This window comes from Acipenser ruthenus, chromosome 1 (genome assembly GCF_902713425.1).
Source record: "Acipenser ruthenus chromosome 1, fAciRut3.2 maternal haplotype, whole genome shotgun sequence".
Taxonomy (NCBI): Eukaryota; Metazoa; Chordata; class Actinopteri; order Acipenseriformes; family Acipenseridae; genus Acipenser; species Acipenser ruthenus.
Window position 1 is genome coordinate 54,005,580 of NC_081189.1, and position 20,687 is coordinate 54,026,266.

At 37.4% G+C, this 20,687-nt stretch overlaps 1 protein-coding gene across 1 annotated transcript in view; it reads right to left on the reverse strand.

Annotated features, from left to right (window-relative positions):
- Window positions 1–20,687, reverse strand: part of LOC117421151 (glutamate receptor ionotropic, delta-2-like) — a 662,598-nt gene that overhangs the window by 475,548 nt on the left and 166,363 nt on the right. The window contains exon 2 of the mRNA XM_034035144.3: window positions 391–546. Within this exon, the coding sequence (XP_033891035.1) occupies window positions 391–546 (156 nt within the window). The remainder of the gene's footprint in view (window positions 1–390; window positions 547–20,687) is intronic.

Here is a 20,687-nt window from a genome sequence, read left to right on the forward strand (position 1 = left end):
TGTATTCAATGACAGCAATTCACAGGTCACATGGTTGGCATGGTTTATTTTCCTGCTTTGTGTTCAACAGCAGAAGAAGCAACATTCCAGTCTGACAGAACTGAATGAAAAGTTACACTAAGGATTAATTGTCGGGCTTAGGGAAGTCAAATGTCACAGTTTAAGTAATTTTAAACATGATCATACCAAACAGCATTTAAAACCTGCCAGTTTATATACAGGTCCTGAGCGCAGACACTCAAAATAGGTAAAATAAATGGGGAAGGTAAACAGGTGTTAATCTCTACCGCACTCTGTCACCTTTCTTTGAACAGTTTATCTGTAGCAGTGTTACTCCCAGGGTCAGTGGCATTCAATAAAATAAATAAAAGCAGTGTTCTAAGGTCCTACCTTCCTGTACAGCCTGAAAAGGGTTGTTTTCATCCACAAATGTCACAGAAAAAGTGATTTTCTCCGTTGATAAGATTTCCTCGTTTAGGTTGAGGTCAGCCACCGCCAAGCGGAACACTTCATCATCCTTTTTGGCAGATTCATCAAAAATCGCCCCTGGAAATGGACAGGGATTAAAAAAAAAATGGTTTATTATAGATGACGGCAGCATAAAGATCAATTTTCGAAGGACAGTCATAGACAGCAAGCAAGATGTTTCATTTTACTGCTTTCAAGCTTAACACTGAAAAGGAAAATTTCAGAAAATACAAAGTAAAAATGGTCATGCTTTTTTATTTATTTATTTTTCTTTCAATGGACCATCATCAATCACCATGTACATACTAGATTTTTACGGTCCACTAAATTTGTGAAGCCTGTCTTTCACTTGTGATTAGTTTAGAAATACTGTTGGGCATACAAATAAGCCAATCCTTAGTATTATTATTATTATTATTATTATTATTATTATTATTATTATTATTATTATTATTATTATTATTTAGTTTTATATTTGAACTGCAAATCACAAAGCCCTACATTTTGAATAATACTAATGTGTCAAGGACCTGTACATGTTTTTTGTCTATAAATTGCCTACACAGCTGCAGGCTCAGGTAAAAGTTTTGCTTCAGATAAATAAATATAAAAAAAACTGCAAATGACCTGTTTAACAAAGTCTTATATTTAAGTATTACAAAAAAAAAACACTTTAGTTATGCTTTATTTTACATGCCATATATGTAAGTTTGAATAAAGCAGGAACACACATTGAGCAGTATACTAGGTTAATGCTTCTGTTTACATACAAACGATAATCACATACTAACATACTTCAGCTGTAACAATGTAAATTCAAGAGTAAAATGGCAGTGAACTAGAACTCTATAAATAAGCGTAAATGATGCTTGAATCTCAACTGTCATATCACATTGTCATATCATTTAACAATATGTAACTACATATACAGCAACATAGCCTGTCATAGTTTGAGGCATATTGTGAAGTAGATGCTCGCTTACAGGAGCAAGTTGCACCTTAGATCTGGATGGTTGAGCGGTCTGAGTAGTGCGTTAATGATTCAGTGATGCTAAAAGGTGTAGGTTTTGGCAAAGCAAGAATTGTAATTATTTGTACTTATCATTTTAAAACCATAACCACATGAGACAAAAATGTCAATACAAAAACCTTTGGAAGCTACAAACAGCAACTATAAATATCTAGGTCCAACATATTTAGCTAATTAGGTAAAAAAAAGTACATTTTTAATCCATTAATAATAACGCTTTGTGATAATGATACCACTAGCATATTATTTGAGAATACTCCCAGCAAGAAGAACAGGTAGCAAAAATTAAAGATGCTGCCGCTGTTGTTTTTTTTTTTTTGTTGTTGTTTTTTTTGGTATAGTTTATTTTGTAAAGTGCTCTGATAAGCAGCTATATACATATAAGTTAATGTTGTTGTCTAATGGCATTTAAAATATATGCACAACACAAGATAGTGTAAATACTGTTTATTAAATCGGTGTAGCTATCATAACTTTGCACATAGTGCCTATAATTTGCTAAAGCGCACTGGAAACATAAATGAAAAGGGTGTGTGTAATGTATCATATACTGGACACCTAAAGCATGTGAATAAATTCAGCTCCTGATTTAAACTTTTAAATATGTTTGCCACATAACATCAGAGCAACTCCTATCTTATTGTAAAAAGTCTAGCTGCTCTATTTTTTTTAAACCCCCCACTCCCTGTTTAACACTAACTCAGGGCTATTTCCCAAAATATTTTCATATTCTGGTAGAGGGGAGCACAAGAACAATACAAGGAAAAATAATGTTATGGTTTACTAAAGATATATCATTTTAAGGCAGGTTATGTCTTTTTTTTGAAAAAAATCGAAAATTAGATTGCAGCCTCATGAACAAAGATTTTTTCTCATGAAAAACATTGGACCCCCTCATGACAAAGAATATTTTTTCGCGAGGCCAATTCTTTTTTTGTGCTCAAACATTTAACCTGAAGAGTTGTACTGAGCATGCTCAAAACCCAGCATTTCAAATCCTTATAACTTAGTGTGGAAGGGTGGGGGTATTCACTGACACAGGAGACAGAAGATTGTATTTGGAAACACTGCACAGGTGCCCAGTTTTATTTATTTTCTTTATTTATTTTAGCCTGCATAGGGCGCAGTTGTCCGTGGCCTGAATACTGCCAACAGTAAACAGGACCACAGGGTTACCCATACAGGTACACAGTCCAGTGCACAACAAGTGCTCGAAAATAATAATGAAAACAAAAGGCAAAAGAAAAAGGGAAAATAAAACACAGTAATAAATCTACAAACAAAAGTGCTGCTTACACAGTGTCCCCACTGCCGCTAAGCCGGTCAGAACGGGCCTCCGACCTACGCTCAGTTAACCTATACACTGGGGTGGCCAGAGTTCCCCGTACAGCTAGAAAACGTCCCCTCGGGTACATAATTATTTCTTCTGTTTTTCTTTAAATTATTTTAAGGCAGGCTGTTTTCACCAGCCAGGCTTGCCTGGTCCTTGTTTTCAAAACTGACCTATTCTGTCAGTGTCACAGTTCATTCCCCAACACCGCCACCCGAGTGCACAACCAAGCGCAGTTCTTATGGGCTGAGCAATCTCCCAAGGCCCGCCTCTCAGCCAGTCAGAGAGAGTGAAAGCCCGCACACCCTCTTCCCCACCTCTCTGTGTCATTACCATGACTGACAGGCGGATACTACGAGACTGCTGCCCTCTACCTGCAGTACCACGCATGTGCCAGATAGTCAATACAGATCTCCCCTGTCACACTTAAGAACAGACTAATATTTGTTCACCAAACCAGCGAAAGGCAATATTCTGGACCAGTCCCTTTTGTACCCTCAGACCAAAATTGTAAACCATTTTGGCGCTGGAGATCTCAGAATGTGCAGATCCCAGCGGAACAAAATGGGCCACATTAACATTAAAGTGTCTACTCAACCCTAACTACAGTGGTGCTACCACACCACTGTAATATATACTGTATGTGGAGTGTACAGCTATGGCCAAAAAAAAATTGATGAACATATTTTAGATCTTTTATTTAACATCATTTAATCAAAGAAACTACAAAATGGTATTGCAAAAGTCTACCAGAAGCCAGAATAGTAGTACAGTAGTCTCTACATATAGGAACACCACCTAAGATTATCTGTGACACCTGCATGATGTGGGAAATCCGAGAAAACCCAGCAGACCTAAACCGAGTGTATGTAAAGTGCTGCAAGATCCAGGACTTGCTTTAACGAGTAAGTACAGTATGCTTTAAAAAAAAAACAAATCCCCTGGGCCAGACGAGATCCTCCCAATAGTACTCAAAGAAGAGAAAGAAGTTATTTATAAACCGCTAACTAATGCAACAGTCACTTGAGACAGGGGTTGTACCGACAGACTGGAGAATTGCAAACGTAATACCAATCCACAAAAAGGGAGACAAAACTGAACCAGGTAACTACAGACCAATAAGCCTGACTTCTAATATATGTAAACTATAATAAGATCCCAAATGGAAAATTACCTATATGGTAACAGTATCCTGGGAGAAAGTCAGCATGGTTTTAGGAAAGGAAGATTGTGTCTAACTAACCTGCTTGATGTTTTTGAGGATGCAACATCGACAATGGATAATTGCAAAGCATATGACATGGTTTATTTAGATTTCCAGAAAACCTTTGACAAAGTCCTGCATAAAAGATGAATTCTCAAACTGAATGCATTAGAGATTCAAGGAAAAGCATGCACATGGATTAGGGAGTGGTTAACATGTAGAAAACAGAAAGTACTGATTAGAGGAGAAACCTGAAAATGGAGTGAGGTAACCAGTAGAGTACCACAGGGATCAGTATTAGGTCCTCTGCTATTCCTAATCTACATTAATGACTTAAGGCCATTGCACACTGGATCCGATAATGCATCCGAATTTAACGTGCGTCTAAACGAAAAAAACGATCACATGCATTCCCTATTGCACCTTGCACACAGTCTGTAATTGTCGTACGACGGTGATGCGTCAATTTTCAAATCGAAACAAGTTCGATTTGATCCGATTTGACGTGCGTTAAAAATGACATTGACCAATGAAAAACGACTGGGAAGACACGTGGATTAGGGTTGCCAACTGTCTGGGTTTGACGCGGACAGTCCGGGAATTGGCATCTGTGTCTGGGTGGCAGGAATTAACAAACCCGGACGCCCTAATGTCCGATTTTAAGGGAAACGCATAAGAAACACCAACCTTCCTTTAATATTTTCTTTGACATGTTGTATAACAGGACATTTTGAAGTGGAATTTATTATGGCTTTATTGGCGGTTTGGATTGGATTGCCAATAATACTTCCACCAATCAGAGTGTGGCATACAGTATGTGATCCCACCCTCTGACAGACTGGTGGTGTGTGCAGCACAGGTTAAAGAAGAGTGTGCTGGACAAGGGAAAGAATGTGTCGGATGTCAAGGTGAATATGAGAATGGCAGTGAGTGATGAAGCCAATTTGCTTAAAAAAATTAAAAGCAGACCAGACATTCTCATCAATGGATTTAGGAAATCTGGAATTTATGATGCGATCAGAAACTCAGGCAGTGTAAACTGCGCCTGACTACTGTGTAACCTGTAGGACTGTTATTTTTTAGGTTAAGCAGTTTTGTGGTATTTTTTGTATTTTTTTTTTACAAGGAGTTAATTAAGTAGCAGCCAAAATTGTTTATACCAGACTTGTTAGAAAATCTGTGACAATGGTGTAAATTTGCTTTGGATTGTTATTGTTGATACGTGTAGATACTACTCTCCACCGTGCAGGTATCGCAAAGTCTGTGTCATATAAAAAAAGCTGATTTTGCCAGTGCTTGCTAGTCTATTAACCAATTTTAAATTTAAAGCGTTTTAGTTTGGGCTTTATTGTTAAAGTTTTCACAAGTGCAATACTGTCCTACAATTACTACATGATACTGTGATCATTCCATTGTGTTATGTTAATGAACCAGAGCTATAGTTTTAAAACTGAGAGTTAGCAAAATGCCTATCGTTAAAGTGTACTGCAGTTAGTAATCCTTTCCAATTACTGATATCTTAAAATTGAAGGGCCATATTATTATTTGTTTATTTAGCAGACGCCTTTATCCAAGGCGACTTACAGAGTCTAGGGTGTGTGAACTATGCATCAGCTGCAGAGTCACTTACAACTACGTCTCACCCGAAAGACGGAGCACAAGCAGGTTAAGTGACTTTCTCAGAGTCACACAATGAGTTAGTGGCTGAGGTGGGGTTTGAACTGGGGACAAGCCCTTTTCTTTAACCACTGGACCACACAGCCTCATAACAATGATATACTCATTTTTAGAAGGCCTTTGTTCTCTAAGTTGCTGCAGTGACACTGTAGACGCTATATCTAGTTACTGTAAATGTGATACTGTTTTAGCAGACACATTTCATTAAGTAATCATGTATTTAATTTTTTTTTAAATTAAAAGTAGAAATGTCAAAATCTACCAAGGTAGCAAATCTGCAAATTTAATACCAGCTACAATTTCCAGTTATATGGTACATTAGTTGCCATGGCTGTAAAATAATTCTGACATTCACAAACAGGTTTTTCAGGCTCAGAAATTATTTGTATTATAAAAAAAAAAAAAAAAAAAAAAACTAGACAGGATCGTCGCTTCAAAAGATTTATACAGCGTTACTCATCACCACAGCTACTTGTCTCAGTTAAGATTAGCCTCTAGCCTGCCATGATATAGCTACTATTTTTCTGTCTTGCAAGTTTGATTGCTAGAAATATAAAGAGCACAATTCTGTGTATACTGCTTTGTACTGAGATCTGGTGGTATTGTGTTAAACTGTATTACAGTATACTGCAGTTTTGATAGAGCTAAGCTGAATGAGAAATATGTCCGGGTTTGGTATGTGGAAAAGGTGGCAACCATAACGTGGATCCTTGCAGTTCCCTGAACAAAATGTAAAATCTAACTGTGTGTGTTGCCAAACAAAAATTACTTCATGATAAATCCAACAAAGATATGGAAAGACATTGCCCCAGACTTGGGCATGAATGATATGTATTATAAAACATGAAATTATGAACTGATAGCATACATAAACACGTGGATTTTGTGCAGTATAGGTTATTACAGGCATATACTTTTTATTTCAATTGTAGTCGAGGAAGTAAAGAAACAATGGCCTAACATATCAGAGAAAGAAGTGTGACAGGGCAAGAGCGGTCAGGGCTTCACAGTCAGAAAAGAGGGGCAGTACATGAAAGTGATGGAAAGTATTTCAGTAACTCATTGCTAGCTTCCCAACTTAGTGTATATATATATATATATATATATATATATATATATATATATATATATATACACACACTAAGTGTACAAAACATTAGGAACACCTGCACTTTCCATGAAATAGACTGACAAGGTGAATCCAGGTGAAAGCTATGATCCCTTATTGATGTAACCTGTTAAATCCACTTCAATCAGTGTAGATGAAGGGGAGACAGGTTAAAGAAGGATTTTTAAGCCTTGACACAATTGAGACATGGATTGTGTATGTGTGCCATTCAGAGGGTAAATGGGCAAGACAAAAGATTTAAGTGCCTTTGAACGGGGTATGGTAGTAGGTGCCAGGCGCGCCGGTTTGAGTGTGTCAAGAACTGCAACGCTGCTGGGTTTTTCACGCTCAACAGTTTCCCGTGTGTATCAAGGATGGCCCACCACCCAAAGGACATCCAGCCAACGGCAGGCCAGTGGTCAAAAACGGCTCATTGATGAAAGAGTCCAAAGGAGGCTGACACGAATTATGCAGAGCAACAGACGGGCTACAGTTAGTCAACTGACAGTCCAGTACAACATTGGTGCCGAAAGACCCATAAAAGAATGCACAACTCGTCATACCTTGACACAAATGGGGTATGGCAGCCGACGACGTAACAGAGTTCCACTTTCAGCAAAACACAAGAAACTGCGGTTGCAATGGGCTAAAGAACGAAAACACTGGACACTGGAGGATTGGAAAAACATTGCCTGGTCTGATGAATCCCGGTTCCTGCTGTTTCACGCTAATGGGAGGACTAGGGTATGGAGAAAACCACATGAGTACATGCATCCATCATGCCACGTGTCAACATTGCAGGCTGGTGGTGGTGGTGTGATGGTGTGGGGTGTATTTTCATGGCACATATTGGGCCCCTTGATAAAAGTGGAGCAACGTTTGAATGCCACAGGATATCTGAACATCATTGCCAATCAGGTGCATCCCTTCATGGCAGCAGTGTGTCAATCTGCTAATGGATTTTTTCAGCAGGATAATGCCCCATGCCACAAGGCTAGGATTGTCCAGGAATGGTTCCACGAACATGACAGTGAATTCAGCTTACTGCAGTGGCCTGCCCAGTCACCAGATCTCAATATTAGGAAGGTGCTCCTAATGTTTTGTACACTCAGTGTATATATATATATATATATATATATATATATATATATATATATATATATATATATATATATATATATATATATACAGTATACATAATTACAAGAGCGAGTGAAAAAATGTAATATTGGTCATATGGTTCCTGATGCTATGACAACCGTGTTGTGTAATATCATGTTTTGTTTTTTTTATGTATTGCGTAACAACATTATTGTAGATCTAGTAGAAACATAATAATTAGTACACGTCTTCCATCAGTGTTTGCTGATCATTAAATTTATATTACATTTAACATTTTGTTGTGTTCAAAGTTATGTAAGAATTAACAGAATTGTATTGAATTTTTTTTATTAAAATAATGAAACTAAGTATATTTACTACAAAGCCTCTACTGCACATCAGCGCTCTGAAGTAAGATATTAACACATCTTTCTCGGATGACAGATTCTAAATGACTGAACGGATCGAGTGTGCAAAGGCCTTTAGATTCTGGTATAGTAAGCAAAAATAAGAGGAGTTGCAAACACCATTGCAGCAGCAAAGGTCATTCAAAATGACACCATTCAGAACTGGGCAGACACATGGCAAATTACATTTAATAAAGAAAAGTGTAAGGTATTGCATGCAGGCAATAAAAATTTCCATATGGGAGATACTGAAATAGAAGAAGGAATCTATGAAAAAGATTTAGGAGTTTATGTTGACTTCATCTAGGCAATGTGGGGAAGCTATAAAAATGGCCAACAAAATGCTCAGATATATGAGTGAAAAGTGATGAATTTAAATCAAGGGAAGTAATGCTAAAACTTCACAATGCATTAGTAAGACCTCATGTAGAATACTGTGTTCAGTTCTGGTCACCTCGCTACAAAAAAGGATATTGCTGCTCTAGAAAGAGTGCAAAGAAGAGTGGCTAGAATTATTCCTGGTTTAATAGGCATGTTATATGCAGACAGGCTAAAAGAATTGAATCTGTTCAGTCTTGAACAAAGAAGACTACGCGGTGATCTGATTCAAGCATTCAAAATTCTAAAAGGTATTGACAATGTCAACCCAGGGGACTTTTTCGACCTGAAAAAAGAAACAAGGACCAGGGGTCACAAATGACGATTAGATAAAGGGGCATTCAGAACAGAAAATAGGAGGAACTTTTTTACACAGAGAATTGTGAGGGTCTGGAACCAACTCCCCAGTAATGTTGTTGAAGCTGACACCCTGGGATCCTTCAAGAAGCTGCTTGATGAGATTCTGGGATCAATATGCTACTAACAACCAAATGAGCAAGATGGGCCGAATGGCCTCCACTCGTTTGTAACCTTTCTTATGTTCTAATGTTCTTAAGAGACCACTTCATCTAACAGAACACCCTTATGGTGAAACAGATTTTTCCCTTTGTAAATGCTCCGCCTAAAGGAACAGGAACTTCGCTTAAAAGAACACCACTCGCGATTCGTTCACAACTAATACAGTACTGTTTTATAACAGGTGTGGAAAAAGTATTAAAACGTGTTACTTGAGTAAAAGTGCTGTTACTTGGGAAAAAATTAAGTAAAAGTCAAAGTATCCTTCTAGAAAACTACTTGAGTAAAAGTACAAAAGTATCATATCTTAAAAGTACTCAAGTATCAGAAGCAAAAAGTAGCCGCCCTTAAATTCTACCCATGGAAATCCGCCTGAAAAAAAACCTGTCCTGCAGACCTACAGTTTGTATTTGCATCTAATATTATTGACCTTTTCCTGCTTGATGGAAGAAAATCTCCATTCTTATTGTACACACACTCTGAATACAGTCTGTCAGTGTCTACTTTCTAGCTGTCCTTACTGTATCTATTTAAATTTAGAATAGCAAATAACGTTTTTTGGGGTTTTTTTTTAAACTCAGTCCAAAAAATGTGTTAATCAGTGGCTATAGCAACTACTCTATGGTTTTATTCACAAGTTGTAAAACAAATGGATGCAGACTGACGTTAAATAACTTTATTTCAACGGATCACCAGCAATACAGACATGGTACCTGTTCTCTGACAGCACTTTGAATAAACTTTATGAACACAACAGCACGATTACCAATAACACATTAAAAAAAGTAGCCTAACAGTAAATACTGATATTTAGCTGGCTGTACAAATATGTACTCAAATCCTATTTAAAAAAAAAAAAAAAAAGTTATCGATAACAAACAGGGTACGAACAGCTGCATGTAAGTAGAATATTTTAATTAAATACAGTACTGTATTAAATTGTTATTTACGCCACAACTGGATGTAGCCTACAGTAGTACAGGGTCCACTGCTAGGATTAAACCAAAGAGCCTCAACAGACCACAGACGTTTTTTGAGAAAACCGCATTACTCATGGAATACTGACGTAAACACTTAGCAACAAAAACTAGTTCTTCATAAAATCAGGATAAAACTATTAGAAAAATGTAGTTTTTAAATTTTGTTTAACATATCCATATTCTAATAGCATTTGAGCCCTCAGGAGCCTGCTCGCCTTGGCCTCGGGCATGTAACTGCACAAAGCTGGCATTACCACACGATTAAGCCCGCTCCTTCAGGCTCAAATGATTAGTTTAAATCTCAAATCAGGAATTTAAATTTTAGTCACAACCTTTATCCATAAATAAAACACAATTCATGAAACAGTTATAGGATCAAATGTTAAAAATGTGAAATCCTGTTTAGAAACTGCTTGTAGATTCCTATTACTCTTCTAAACTACTAATGCATCCTCTGCAGCTAAACGTTGTGTTTGTTGATTGGTTATTTTAAAAATCAAACGGTCTCTGGTTGGGCATCAACATACTATGTCATCATCAAAACAAGCAGACACTGCGCATGTAGCTCTGCTTTACCCAGTCAGAATCCTGGCCAGCGCAAGAGTCAGTGTGCTGAATGAGTAACGAGATGCTTCAGGGAAATGTAGTGCAGTAAAAAGTACAGTATTTTCTAAACAAACGTACTTGAGTAAAAGTACAAGTATCCCACAAATAATGTACGTAAGTAAAGTACAGATCCCGAAAACAAATACTTATGTAGTGTAGCGAAGTATTTCTACTTCGGTACTTTCCACCCCTGCTGATAACTCCTCATCATCAAACTTTAATCTCAAATCGTTTATTCAATATTTTCAAATGTGACTTGTCATCGCGACGGTGTCTTGAGGCACACTGATTGGTTTATTAAATCTTTCCAGAACCGTCGTCATATCATTGTATCATTTTGTATTCTGATTTCCACAAGTGCACCTCATCACTACAAAATGGCATGTAAAGAAACAGCGAAACACGCTGCTGTTTCTCTTGTTACAAAAAGTTGGAAATTGTTTGAGATACTGAAAGAAACCTGAAACAGACACAAGTCGGTGTGCAATTTTGTCCATGTCTTGACTATTGCTCCTGTACAGGTATTAATAATTAATCTAAAGCTGCTTCTGCATTTTTTGACTTGTGTAGGGGTGTTGTGTTAATTTAGTTTGACAGTTAGTTTATTAACATTAGTTTGTTACTTTATTATTATAGTTTATTAACATACACTTGCCAATTGCGTTTCTCTTATTCTATTAATTTCATGTTGATGCATGTGCATCATGAAAAGAGTCGTTAGGATGCCACAGTATATACAATTTCACTGCACGGTTCTATAAAAAAACGTTGACATTTATTTATGTATTTATTGTATATTTACCTAAACAAGATTTATACTGTCTTGAAATTGAGTGATTACCATATTTTGGACCTCCACTAGAACAGAGTGGAATTTTGAATGATTGGATTTACCTGCTGTTACCATCACCATGTTATCCTCAATTCCCGTCTCTGCACCCCCTTCAATTCTACTGAAAATAGAACATGTTTCCTCATAAATATCAAGTATTAAAGATGTAACTGGGAAAGTTTTTCAAAAGGGCCACCTCCAGTTTTTGGTTTCTTTTTTGAATATTCTTTTTTGGCCTCAGCCAGCAGATTTTTCCATTTTCTTTTTCATTTACAGTACGATTTACTGCTGGGTTGATGGCATTTACCCGTCCAGTAATTTCTTGTCATGCTTTATTTTTGTCTGAATTTTTTAATGACACCGCTAACCTCCCCAATATTATTTCTTTTTTAATAATTACTATTCTACAATTTTAATAATTACTTCTACAATTGCCAATTTTTCTTCTTCGTTAAAATTTATTTTCTTCACTTTGACGTCGCCAGACAGACTCGAAGACCGGTCTTCGTTGCTTAGCAACAGTAGCTTAAGCCCAGTCTTACGTAAGACCTGCTAAGTTTTGCTTTGTGCAACAGACTTATCTCAAGGTCTTACTTTAGACCAATTTCGCTGCACTTAAACTAAGTCTTAGACTTAAGTTAAGACTTTTTTGTGTTGGAGTGTTGGGGAGGCCTGCAGCCATCTTGGCTCTGGTACAATAGGGAATGGTCCAGAGCCAAGATGGCCACCAGTTTCCAAACAATAGGAAACAGCTGTGAACCACTGATCAATTGACTGGGCTACAAATCAATGACAACTGGCTTACTAAGTAATTTTTGGTGTAGAAGATGTATTCACTGGTATTCACTGTTCCAATACATATAACACCAAATATTTGAATGATCCACACTCTGGTCGCAAATATAATACCGTAAAACTTCAATTAAATGCCTCCGGCGTTTATTTACAATATTTGCCAGCAGACCCGACGCGTATTGGAGCGTTTGTATTAGATCACTAGCTTCACGTGCTTCATGAGGTCATTGAGAAGCCGCTAACACACAACCTTGTAGCAACATCGTAACTCAATTTAAACATAACTTTGTTAAAAGGTTGTGTGTCAGTGGGAACTAAGTAACAGTTTTGTTTTATAACAAAATTACATTGTATTGTACACCTTCAAGTATAAAGCAAAATTATTATTACAGTCTTTTTATACACACTGGTTAACAATAGGGTTACCATGTGGCTCCAGATTAACCGGACGCTGTGAGACAGAACGGGATTTCAAATTTGCCCCTAAATTGAAATAAATGAAGGTGTAAATGACCCATCCTTACCTACAATTAATAATGATGCTTAAATACCCGCATGCGCGTCAAATAATTGTATTAAACTAAGAATGAATTGCAGCCAGTCGCTGTTTTTTTTTCTGTTTGTTAAAATTCAGTCGCCCATATTATTCTGCAAATACAATCTCGTTGCTCTATCGATAAATTAGCTATTCGTTCATTAAGATCTGATCAGAAGCAGCTGATCAGTGTGACTTGTTTGCTGCGCCCAAGCAATTCCACCACAGCAGGATTAATCTCAGCAAAGGTGGGGCTCATTTATACGGGAATTACTTTCAATTTAGGGGGAATTTTGAAATCCCGGTCTGTCTCAAAGCGTCCGGTTAATCTGGAGCCATATGGTAACCGTAGTTAACAAGGATACGGTATGCAAAACATTGGAAAATGAACAAGTAGAAGTACGAATTTGTATTTAAAAACAGATCTACCATTGTTATTATTAATTTATTTATTAATCCTGAGGTTTTATCAACTAACACAACACACAGTTCTGCATGTGGTATTTATGCTTAAATGTTTAGCTTATGTAGGACAAAAAAAAATGTATAGCAGAGCATAAGGCTTTAATATGAAATAACAATATGGACTATGCAATATCAAAGTATAGAAACATTTTACTGAATTTTTGAAGTTTAATGATTCCTAAAGTTCTGTAATGTGTCAAAGTTGTACTGAATTGCATTCTTTGATGATTTTCAAAATGTGGTATATGGTATGTTTAATTACAGTGTTTCATTACCTTAACTGTAGGTGTTTAGTTTGGATAATTGACTGTCTACTGTACATAGTATTTACACCCTTGTGGAATTTAAAACAGAATTGCAAATTGTAGCAAAATGTAAACAAATGCATGAACACACAAAAACCCCAGAAGAATGTACCCTTGACCATAAGGATTTTGTTGTGGAAGACAGCAAAGGAAAGAAGGTTAAGTGTGCAAGTACTGTCGAGTTACTATACATATTGTAACTGTATGAAAACAATAATTTCATAAAGTATATAAAAAGCAAAAGCACCGAGTTACATATAACTCGAAAATAGCAAAAAATAATCATCGAAAAATTTAATTAATAAAAACCGAAAAACAGAAGCCCTAGTTATAACTTATTTTATGCACCTGCAGTGAAAACATAATAAAATAAAAAAAGGTACTAGGGTAATCAAGAACATTATTTTTATAAAGTGATTAACACAGACATATGTGATTATTCCTCAGTGCACCATGCATTTTCATTTACCGGTAGTTTATATTCAATTATGTGAAATACAGTAATTTCGTAGCTGTTCAGTTCTGGCAGGATTTAGACACAACTAGGCAGAGCAGTGAGAGGATGCAAGCATATGAATCCACTACTAGATAAATAGAGCCATCCTGGCGCACTGAGTAAAAAATACCAAAACGTAAATGTATTTTTAACAACAACCTACAGAATGAAGTATTATTATTATTATTATTATTATTATTATTATTATTATTATTATTATTATTAATATTAATAAACTCAATAAAAAAATAGCAATACATATATAACACAATATAGCAAGTTAATCTAATTAGCCACAAATTATACACGCGGGAGTGTCCTGAAATTAGCTAGCTGCTTAAAAAAAAGATAATACTAAAAGTGTGAGGACAGCTATTTAAACAACCATTAAATAAGCCTATATGTAACAGGTTTAATTGGTCTCATCAGTTATTTAGCGATGTGTCCCGGTTTTGTGCTTTGAAAATCTGTCACCCTATGTAGTAACCTCCGGGACATAATCAAAGCGGAATTTGATATCAGATTGAATGCTTTTTTTTTTTTTAACATGAAGTAAAATGGATATATGAAAAATATCTGGAAAAGACCTGTATTATTATTGATGTGATTAAGTCAGGGGTTAAAACCATGGCAGTGAAATGGTTAATTTCTTCTGAACATGAACCATAATGGAACTTTATTGAGAAAATTGTGGAGTACAGCAGTGCACCACTTTGGCACATGGCAGACGGCTATGCCACTGACCTAGACTTAAGGGCTATGCACACCAGGAGCGAAGCAAATGACACGAATACAGCACGAGTACATTAAAAAAAAGAAAAACTGTAGCTAGTCATGAAAAGAAAATACTGTCTGCTTTTGCTCCTTTTGTGGAGGCAAAATAAAATAAATAAAACAATAAATAGTCTGGGTACACCACACACTAAAAAAATGACATTTAACAGTGAAATGTTATCTGGTTTAACATGTAAATCATTCAGTACGAATACACCTACACATATTTCTTTGTAAATATTAAGAAAATGAGTTTAACCTACCAATGTACCTATCTGTCAACCATATTTTTGGAAGGGAAATCTATATCATATTTTGTGTTTACAGAGAGTCAGGATGCTTTATATTGTTATAGCATTAGTGCAGTTTCAATGCAGTATCAAATATTAGAAATATATAGTATGTGCATGCAGGCCTTTTGTTAAGTATATTCCATCTGCAGCGCTGGAATTTTAAAAAAAAGGTTCTGTTTCTGTGTTTATTTGCTTCAAGGCCATATTGTGTGTGGTCAATCAAGCAAATAAAAATAATTGTTATTTTTGTTTTTATTATAAAACCATGTTTTTGTACAGTAGTTCAAGGTAACATTACAGATAAAATGTAAGGTTGTAGTTAATACCCCATAAATTAGCATTAAAGTATGTACTGTATTTATTGAAAGTACACATGACTTCAAGGTAATGTTGTATTTTACTCACCCAAAATAATGATTATGATAATGAGGGTCTCAATGAGCGCATCGGTCTATTTAGCGTCCGCACTTGCAGATTTGGGAGTACAGAGAGTAGTAGGTGCTGTATGACATTTGTGGAGCACAAAAATACAAACCAAAAAAAATGTCTGAGGACGGGCAGCAAATAAAAGTTTTCTGAATAGGAGCTCGGAGTCCTTACGGTTGAGGTCACAGCATAAACATAGTTGTTTGGAAAAGCCTCAGCCAGCATCATTTATGCTAGTATCCTTAGTAAATTATATGTATTGGCCTGCCCTTTTTAGCATGACATCCAGAAATTTGCCTAGCTCTCTGGAAAAGGTGGATTGGGCTATCCCGCCAGACATTCCAACTGTGGTCTGAAAGGAACCAGAGGCTAAGTAATGCAGACAACACAGCTCTTTAACATGTGCAGGGATAGTGGTCCCTAGGTTGACGCTGGGGTCTAGCTCATCCCTCAATTCAGCAATTGGGTCCAGGATGACCTGCAGAATGAGATGATAAAGCTTTAGCACCACATCGTCCGGCATCCCAAACAAAGTGACCCTGGGGTTGAATATGCAGGGTCTTCTTAGTCTTGCCCTTCTCCTCCGAACGTGTTCCTGTCTCTCCTCAACAAGAACCAAGTGTCGCTGCATCAGGAAGTGTACCACAGCAGCCATCCTGAAGTCAGTGACAGGTCTCTGCAGGTGTGTGCTTTTATATAGCTCTTAGTTACTCGCTTCTACAATGGTTTGCACCTTGTAAGTAAAGTTTTTGGAGGGTCAGCAATTGCCCAAGTGCAAGGCAAAATCCTTACATCTCATTATAATGTTTGCGCCTGCTTAGTATTCCAGATCCCTCCCAATTCCATGCTCTTTTCTTCATTTTAATGGATTAATGATGGCAACATACAAATTTGATAGTGGGTGCACAACGCCAGGTGAACACCATTCTTTACATACGCTGCATTTTTAGCGGCTGGTAAAATCAGTCTTTCCGGCTGCTAAACATGATTTACGGCAACATTATGGGGGTTTTGAACCCTTAGATCACCCCCATAGTGTCTAAATTGGAGAGTAAATTCCTCAATGACCTAAAACGTGCTGGTTATACGTTTGTGTTTAAGTTTGATGGTGAATTATTTAAAAGTCTTACAGCAGCCCACTAAAAACTCAAACAGTAAAAAAAAAAAAAAAATATAGCCTTGTGAGTGATTTTAGTTCCAGTCCAAAACACAGCATAATTAATTGAACAAAGGTTATTGTGCCATTTGAAAGTTTTGCCCATGGTGTTACTTTTCAAACATTATGCTGGTCTCAGAATAACACTGCAAGCATTTTGCTTCTGTGAGAAATGTTTACCATAATTTCACATCCTGACAGTAGCATGGATGCAAGATGCCAAATGTCGACAGGAAAATGAATAGGTCTGCTCATGCTAAGCATGCATCATGTTGGTTTCAGCTTATGTGAGCTACAGGATTTCTGTCAGCAGGTTTTCTTCTCCTTCAATCCAATTCCATATGGTGCACTATGCAAACCAATAAACATTAAACCGATACACTACATACTGAACAGGCAACTAAACTCAATGGTCAGCTGCTTTTGCCAGTAAGTAACCCCCATAATGGACTTTCTTTTTTCAATGTAAGAGAATAAGAGAGGCATAATAATTAGCCACACATATCCCTTTAGTGCCTAGTTAATTCAAGTTTCACAGTATTAAAAATATGTTTTAAATTTGATTTGTTTACATATTCCATTGATTCATTCAGGAGATAACGATATACATAACGTCTTGCTGCAAGCAGCTCAAACTGGCAGAGAAGTAACATTCAAATACTTGTTTCATGTTTATATTTAATAGAATAGTGCCTACATACACAAACCCAGGCTTTGAAAAAGCAGCAAAATGTATTCACTAAATTACTTACAAATGGGCTTAAAATACAGGACTGCACACAGTTATTCTTCAGTGAGTAAACAACAAGCATAGTAGAAAGTGGTTGCTTAATACAACGTTCTTGTGATAAAAAATCGGACACAAAATACATACATGAAATAGAAAAAAGATATATAACGTTGAGAATTAAAAGCTGAAGGATTAGCTTAATTATTTCATGTAAAGCACTGTGAAGTGATATTAAAGTTGAAATTAATACCAATAGTTATTTTGAGTCTATGATACGTGATTTAAATTAAATAATTGTTGCTTCTGCACAAAAACCTCACAAATCACAAGATAGTTATCTCATAATATATCAGTTCTGCAACATCCTGCTGTACTAAATATCAAAGGTAACGAAACACAATGTTGTTAATCTACAACAAAAAGCTATGAATGAAAAATCAAATGGTTTAACTCGAGTAAAACACTACCTTTTCTCCTCCTAATCCGAGCCAGTTGGGACCAGATCCTGTTCAGATAGGTTATTAGTGAAGTTTGGTTTCTACAGCTGCTCAGCATGAATTTCATTGTGATAGCATGGTTAGATCAGTTTGGATTGCCGTGGTCTAAAATTAGAGAGAATATACTGAATTGAGACCCAAAAAATAGCCAAAAGTAGTTGGACATCATTCCTTGATACTCTACTCTTTACAGTACCTCACTTAGGTCCCTTTCTTACTAAATATCTTGGTATCACTGAATAGATTTATTCTCTCCTCCTAAAAAGTATGTAAAGATTTTTATAAGATGGCCATCTCACAAGTGTACTCATTCCACTCATTCTAGGAATACAGAAAAACTAGGTTGAGACATTTAATGGCCACAAACTCCACTTAGACTCCACTTCTTACTAAATATCTTGTATCCCTGAATAGATAACTGTCCCCTTTTCAAATATAGGCAATATTTTGAAGAGAAAATAACTGGGTGCGGTAAATGGGACAACAAAATCACCACCAGTTGTTCATTTGTATTTAACTGGTGTTACAATAACATATGTTGCATGTCTAAGATTCATGGTTTGCGGTGGTCATGCTAAAAGCCAGCTAAATAATATACAAGTTTTTTACAGTCTCTTCCCTGTATTAGGCTACAATAAAATACTGCTGATTTTAATGTTTTTGTAACATCTATTATTCATTCTATAGCAGGCTCATTATAAGGACTGCCGTGTTTGACATTTTTATTAACTGCTTTATATTCTAGTTTAACACATGCTATGGGTAAAACATAAGCATTGCAGGTATCATAGTGGTAAGCACACATGATTTGTACTGTTACAGAATTAGAAGTGTACATAAATCAGGGCTCCCGAGTGGCGCATCCAGTAAAGGCGCTCCGCGTGGAGTGCAGAATGTGCCCTATAGTCTGGACGTCGCGAATTCGAGTCCAGGCTATTCCTTTGCCAACCGAGGACGGGAGCTTCCAGTGGGCGGCACTCAATTGCCCGAGCGCTGCCCGGGGGGAGGGAGGGCTAGGTCGGCCAGGGTGTCCTCAGCTCACCATGCACCAGCGACCCCTGTAGTCTGGCCGGGCGCCTGCGGGCTTGCCTGTAAGCTGCCCGAGAGCTGCGTTGTCTCTTTGGGTGGCTCTTGGGTGGCTGCATGGTGAGTCCGCAGTGTGAAAAAAAGCGGTCGGCTGACGGCACACGCTTCGGAGGACAGCGTGTGTTCGTCTTCGCCCTCCCGAGTCAACGCAGGGGTGATTGCGGTGAGCTGAGCCTAAAAATAATTGCCAATTCCAAATTGGGGAGAAAATAATAAAAAATAATTGGCAACGACTATATGCATAATGTTGCTTCTTGTTCTTGTTGCTTAAAAAACTTTAAAATTGGTCTAGCATGAGATCAGTTTCTGTTTCTAAAATCTCAATGTACTCATCCTTTTCGACCATTTTGGCAAATAGGGATAAAAGATCTCATTAAAAAATGGTTGCCACAGGCTCCCGAGTGGCGCATCCAGTAAAAGCACTCGCTAGAGTGCAGGATGCGCTCTATAGCCTGGACGTCGCCGGTTCGAGTCCAAGTTATTCCACAGCCGACCGTGGACGGGAGCTCCAGGGGGCGGCGCTCAATTGGCCGAGCGTCGTCCGGGGGGGAGGAGGGTTAGGTCGGCCAGGGTGTCCTCGGCTCACCGCGCACCAGCGATCCCTGTAGTCTGGCCGGGCGCGGGCTTGCCTGTAAGCTGCCCAGAGCTGCATTGTCCTCCAACGCTGTAGCTCTGAGGCGGCTGCACGGTGAGTCTGCAGAGTGTAAAGAAGCGGTCGGCTGACGGCACATGCTTCGGAGGACAGCGTGTGTTCATCTTCGCCCCTCCCGAGTCAGCGCAGAGGTGGTAGCGGTGAGCTAAGCCTAAAAAATAATTGGACATTTCAAATTGGGGAGAAAATAATAAAAACTAATTAGCAACGACTAAATTAAAAAAAAAAAAAAAAAAAAAAAAAAAAAAAGGTTGCCATGCAACCTCTTGTTGTTTAAGATCATTTAAGATACAACAAATTAAAAATAGTGGATACAAATTTGCATGCCGAAAATAAAAGGGAAAGTTTTAATGGGGTCAGCATTGAGACCAACAAACATGATAGCCAGTACATTTATTTTACTTTGTATGATATTTATACAAGTCAGAGCCTATGTCTACAACAAGATCAATGTGTTGTGTAGTATGGGATTGAAAGGAATTCAGGGTAACATAGTCTAGTATTGTACAGATTGGGATCACTTGATGTTGTACACTATGTGTTCAAAAAAAATGCAAGCATCCTGAGACAGTATTCCAAGATCTGTATTATTATTATTATTATTATTATTATTATTATTATTTATTTCTTAGCAGACACCAGTGGTTAAAGAAAAGGCCTTGTAACCAGGAGGTCCCCGGTTCAAATCCCACCTCAGCCACTGACTCATTGTGTGACCCTGAGCAAGCCACTTAACCTCCTTGTGCTCTGTCTTTAGGGTGAGACGTTGTTGTAAGTGACTCTGCAGCTGTTGCATAGTTCACACACCCTAGTCTCTGTAAGTCGCCTTGGATAAAGGCG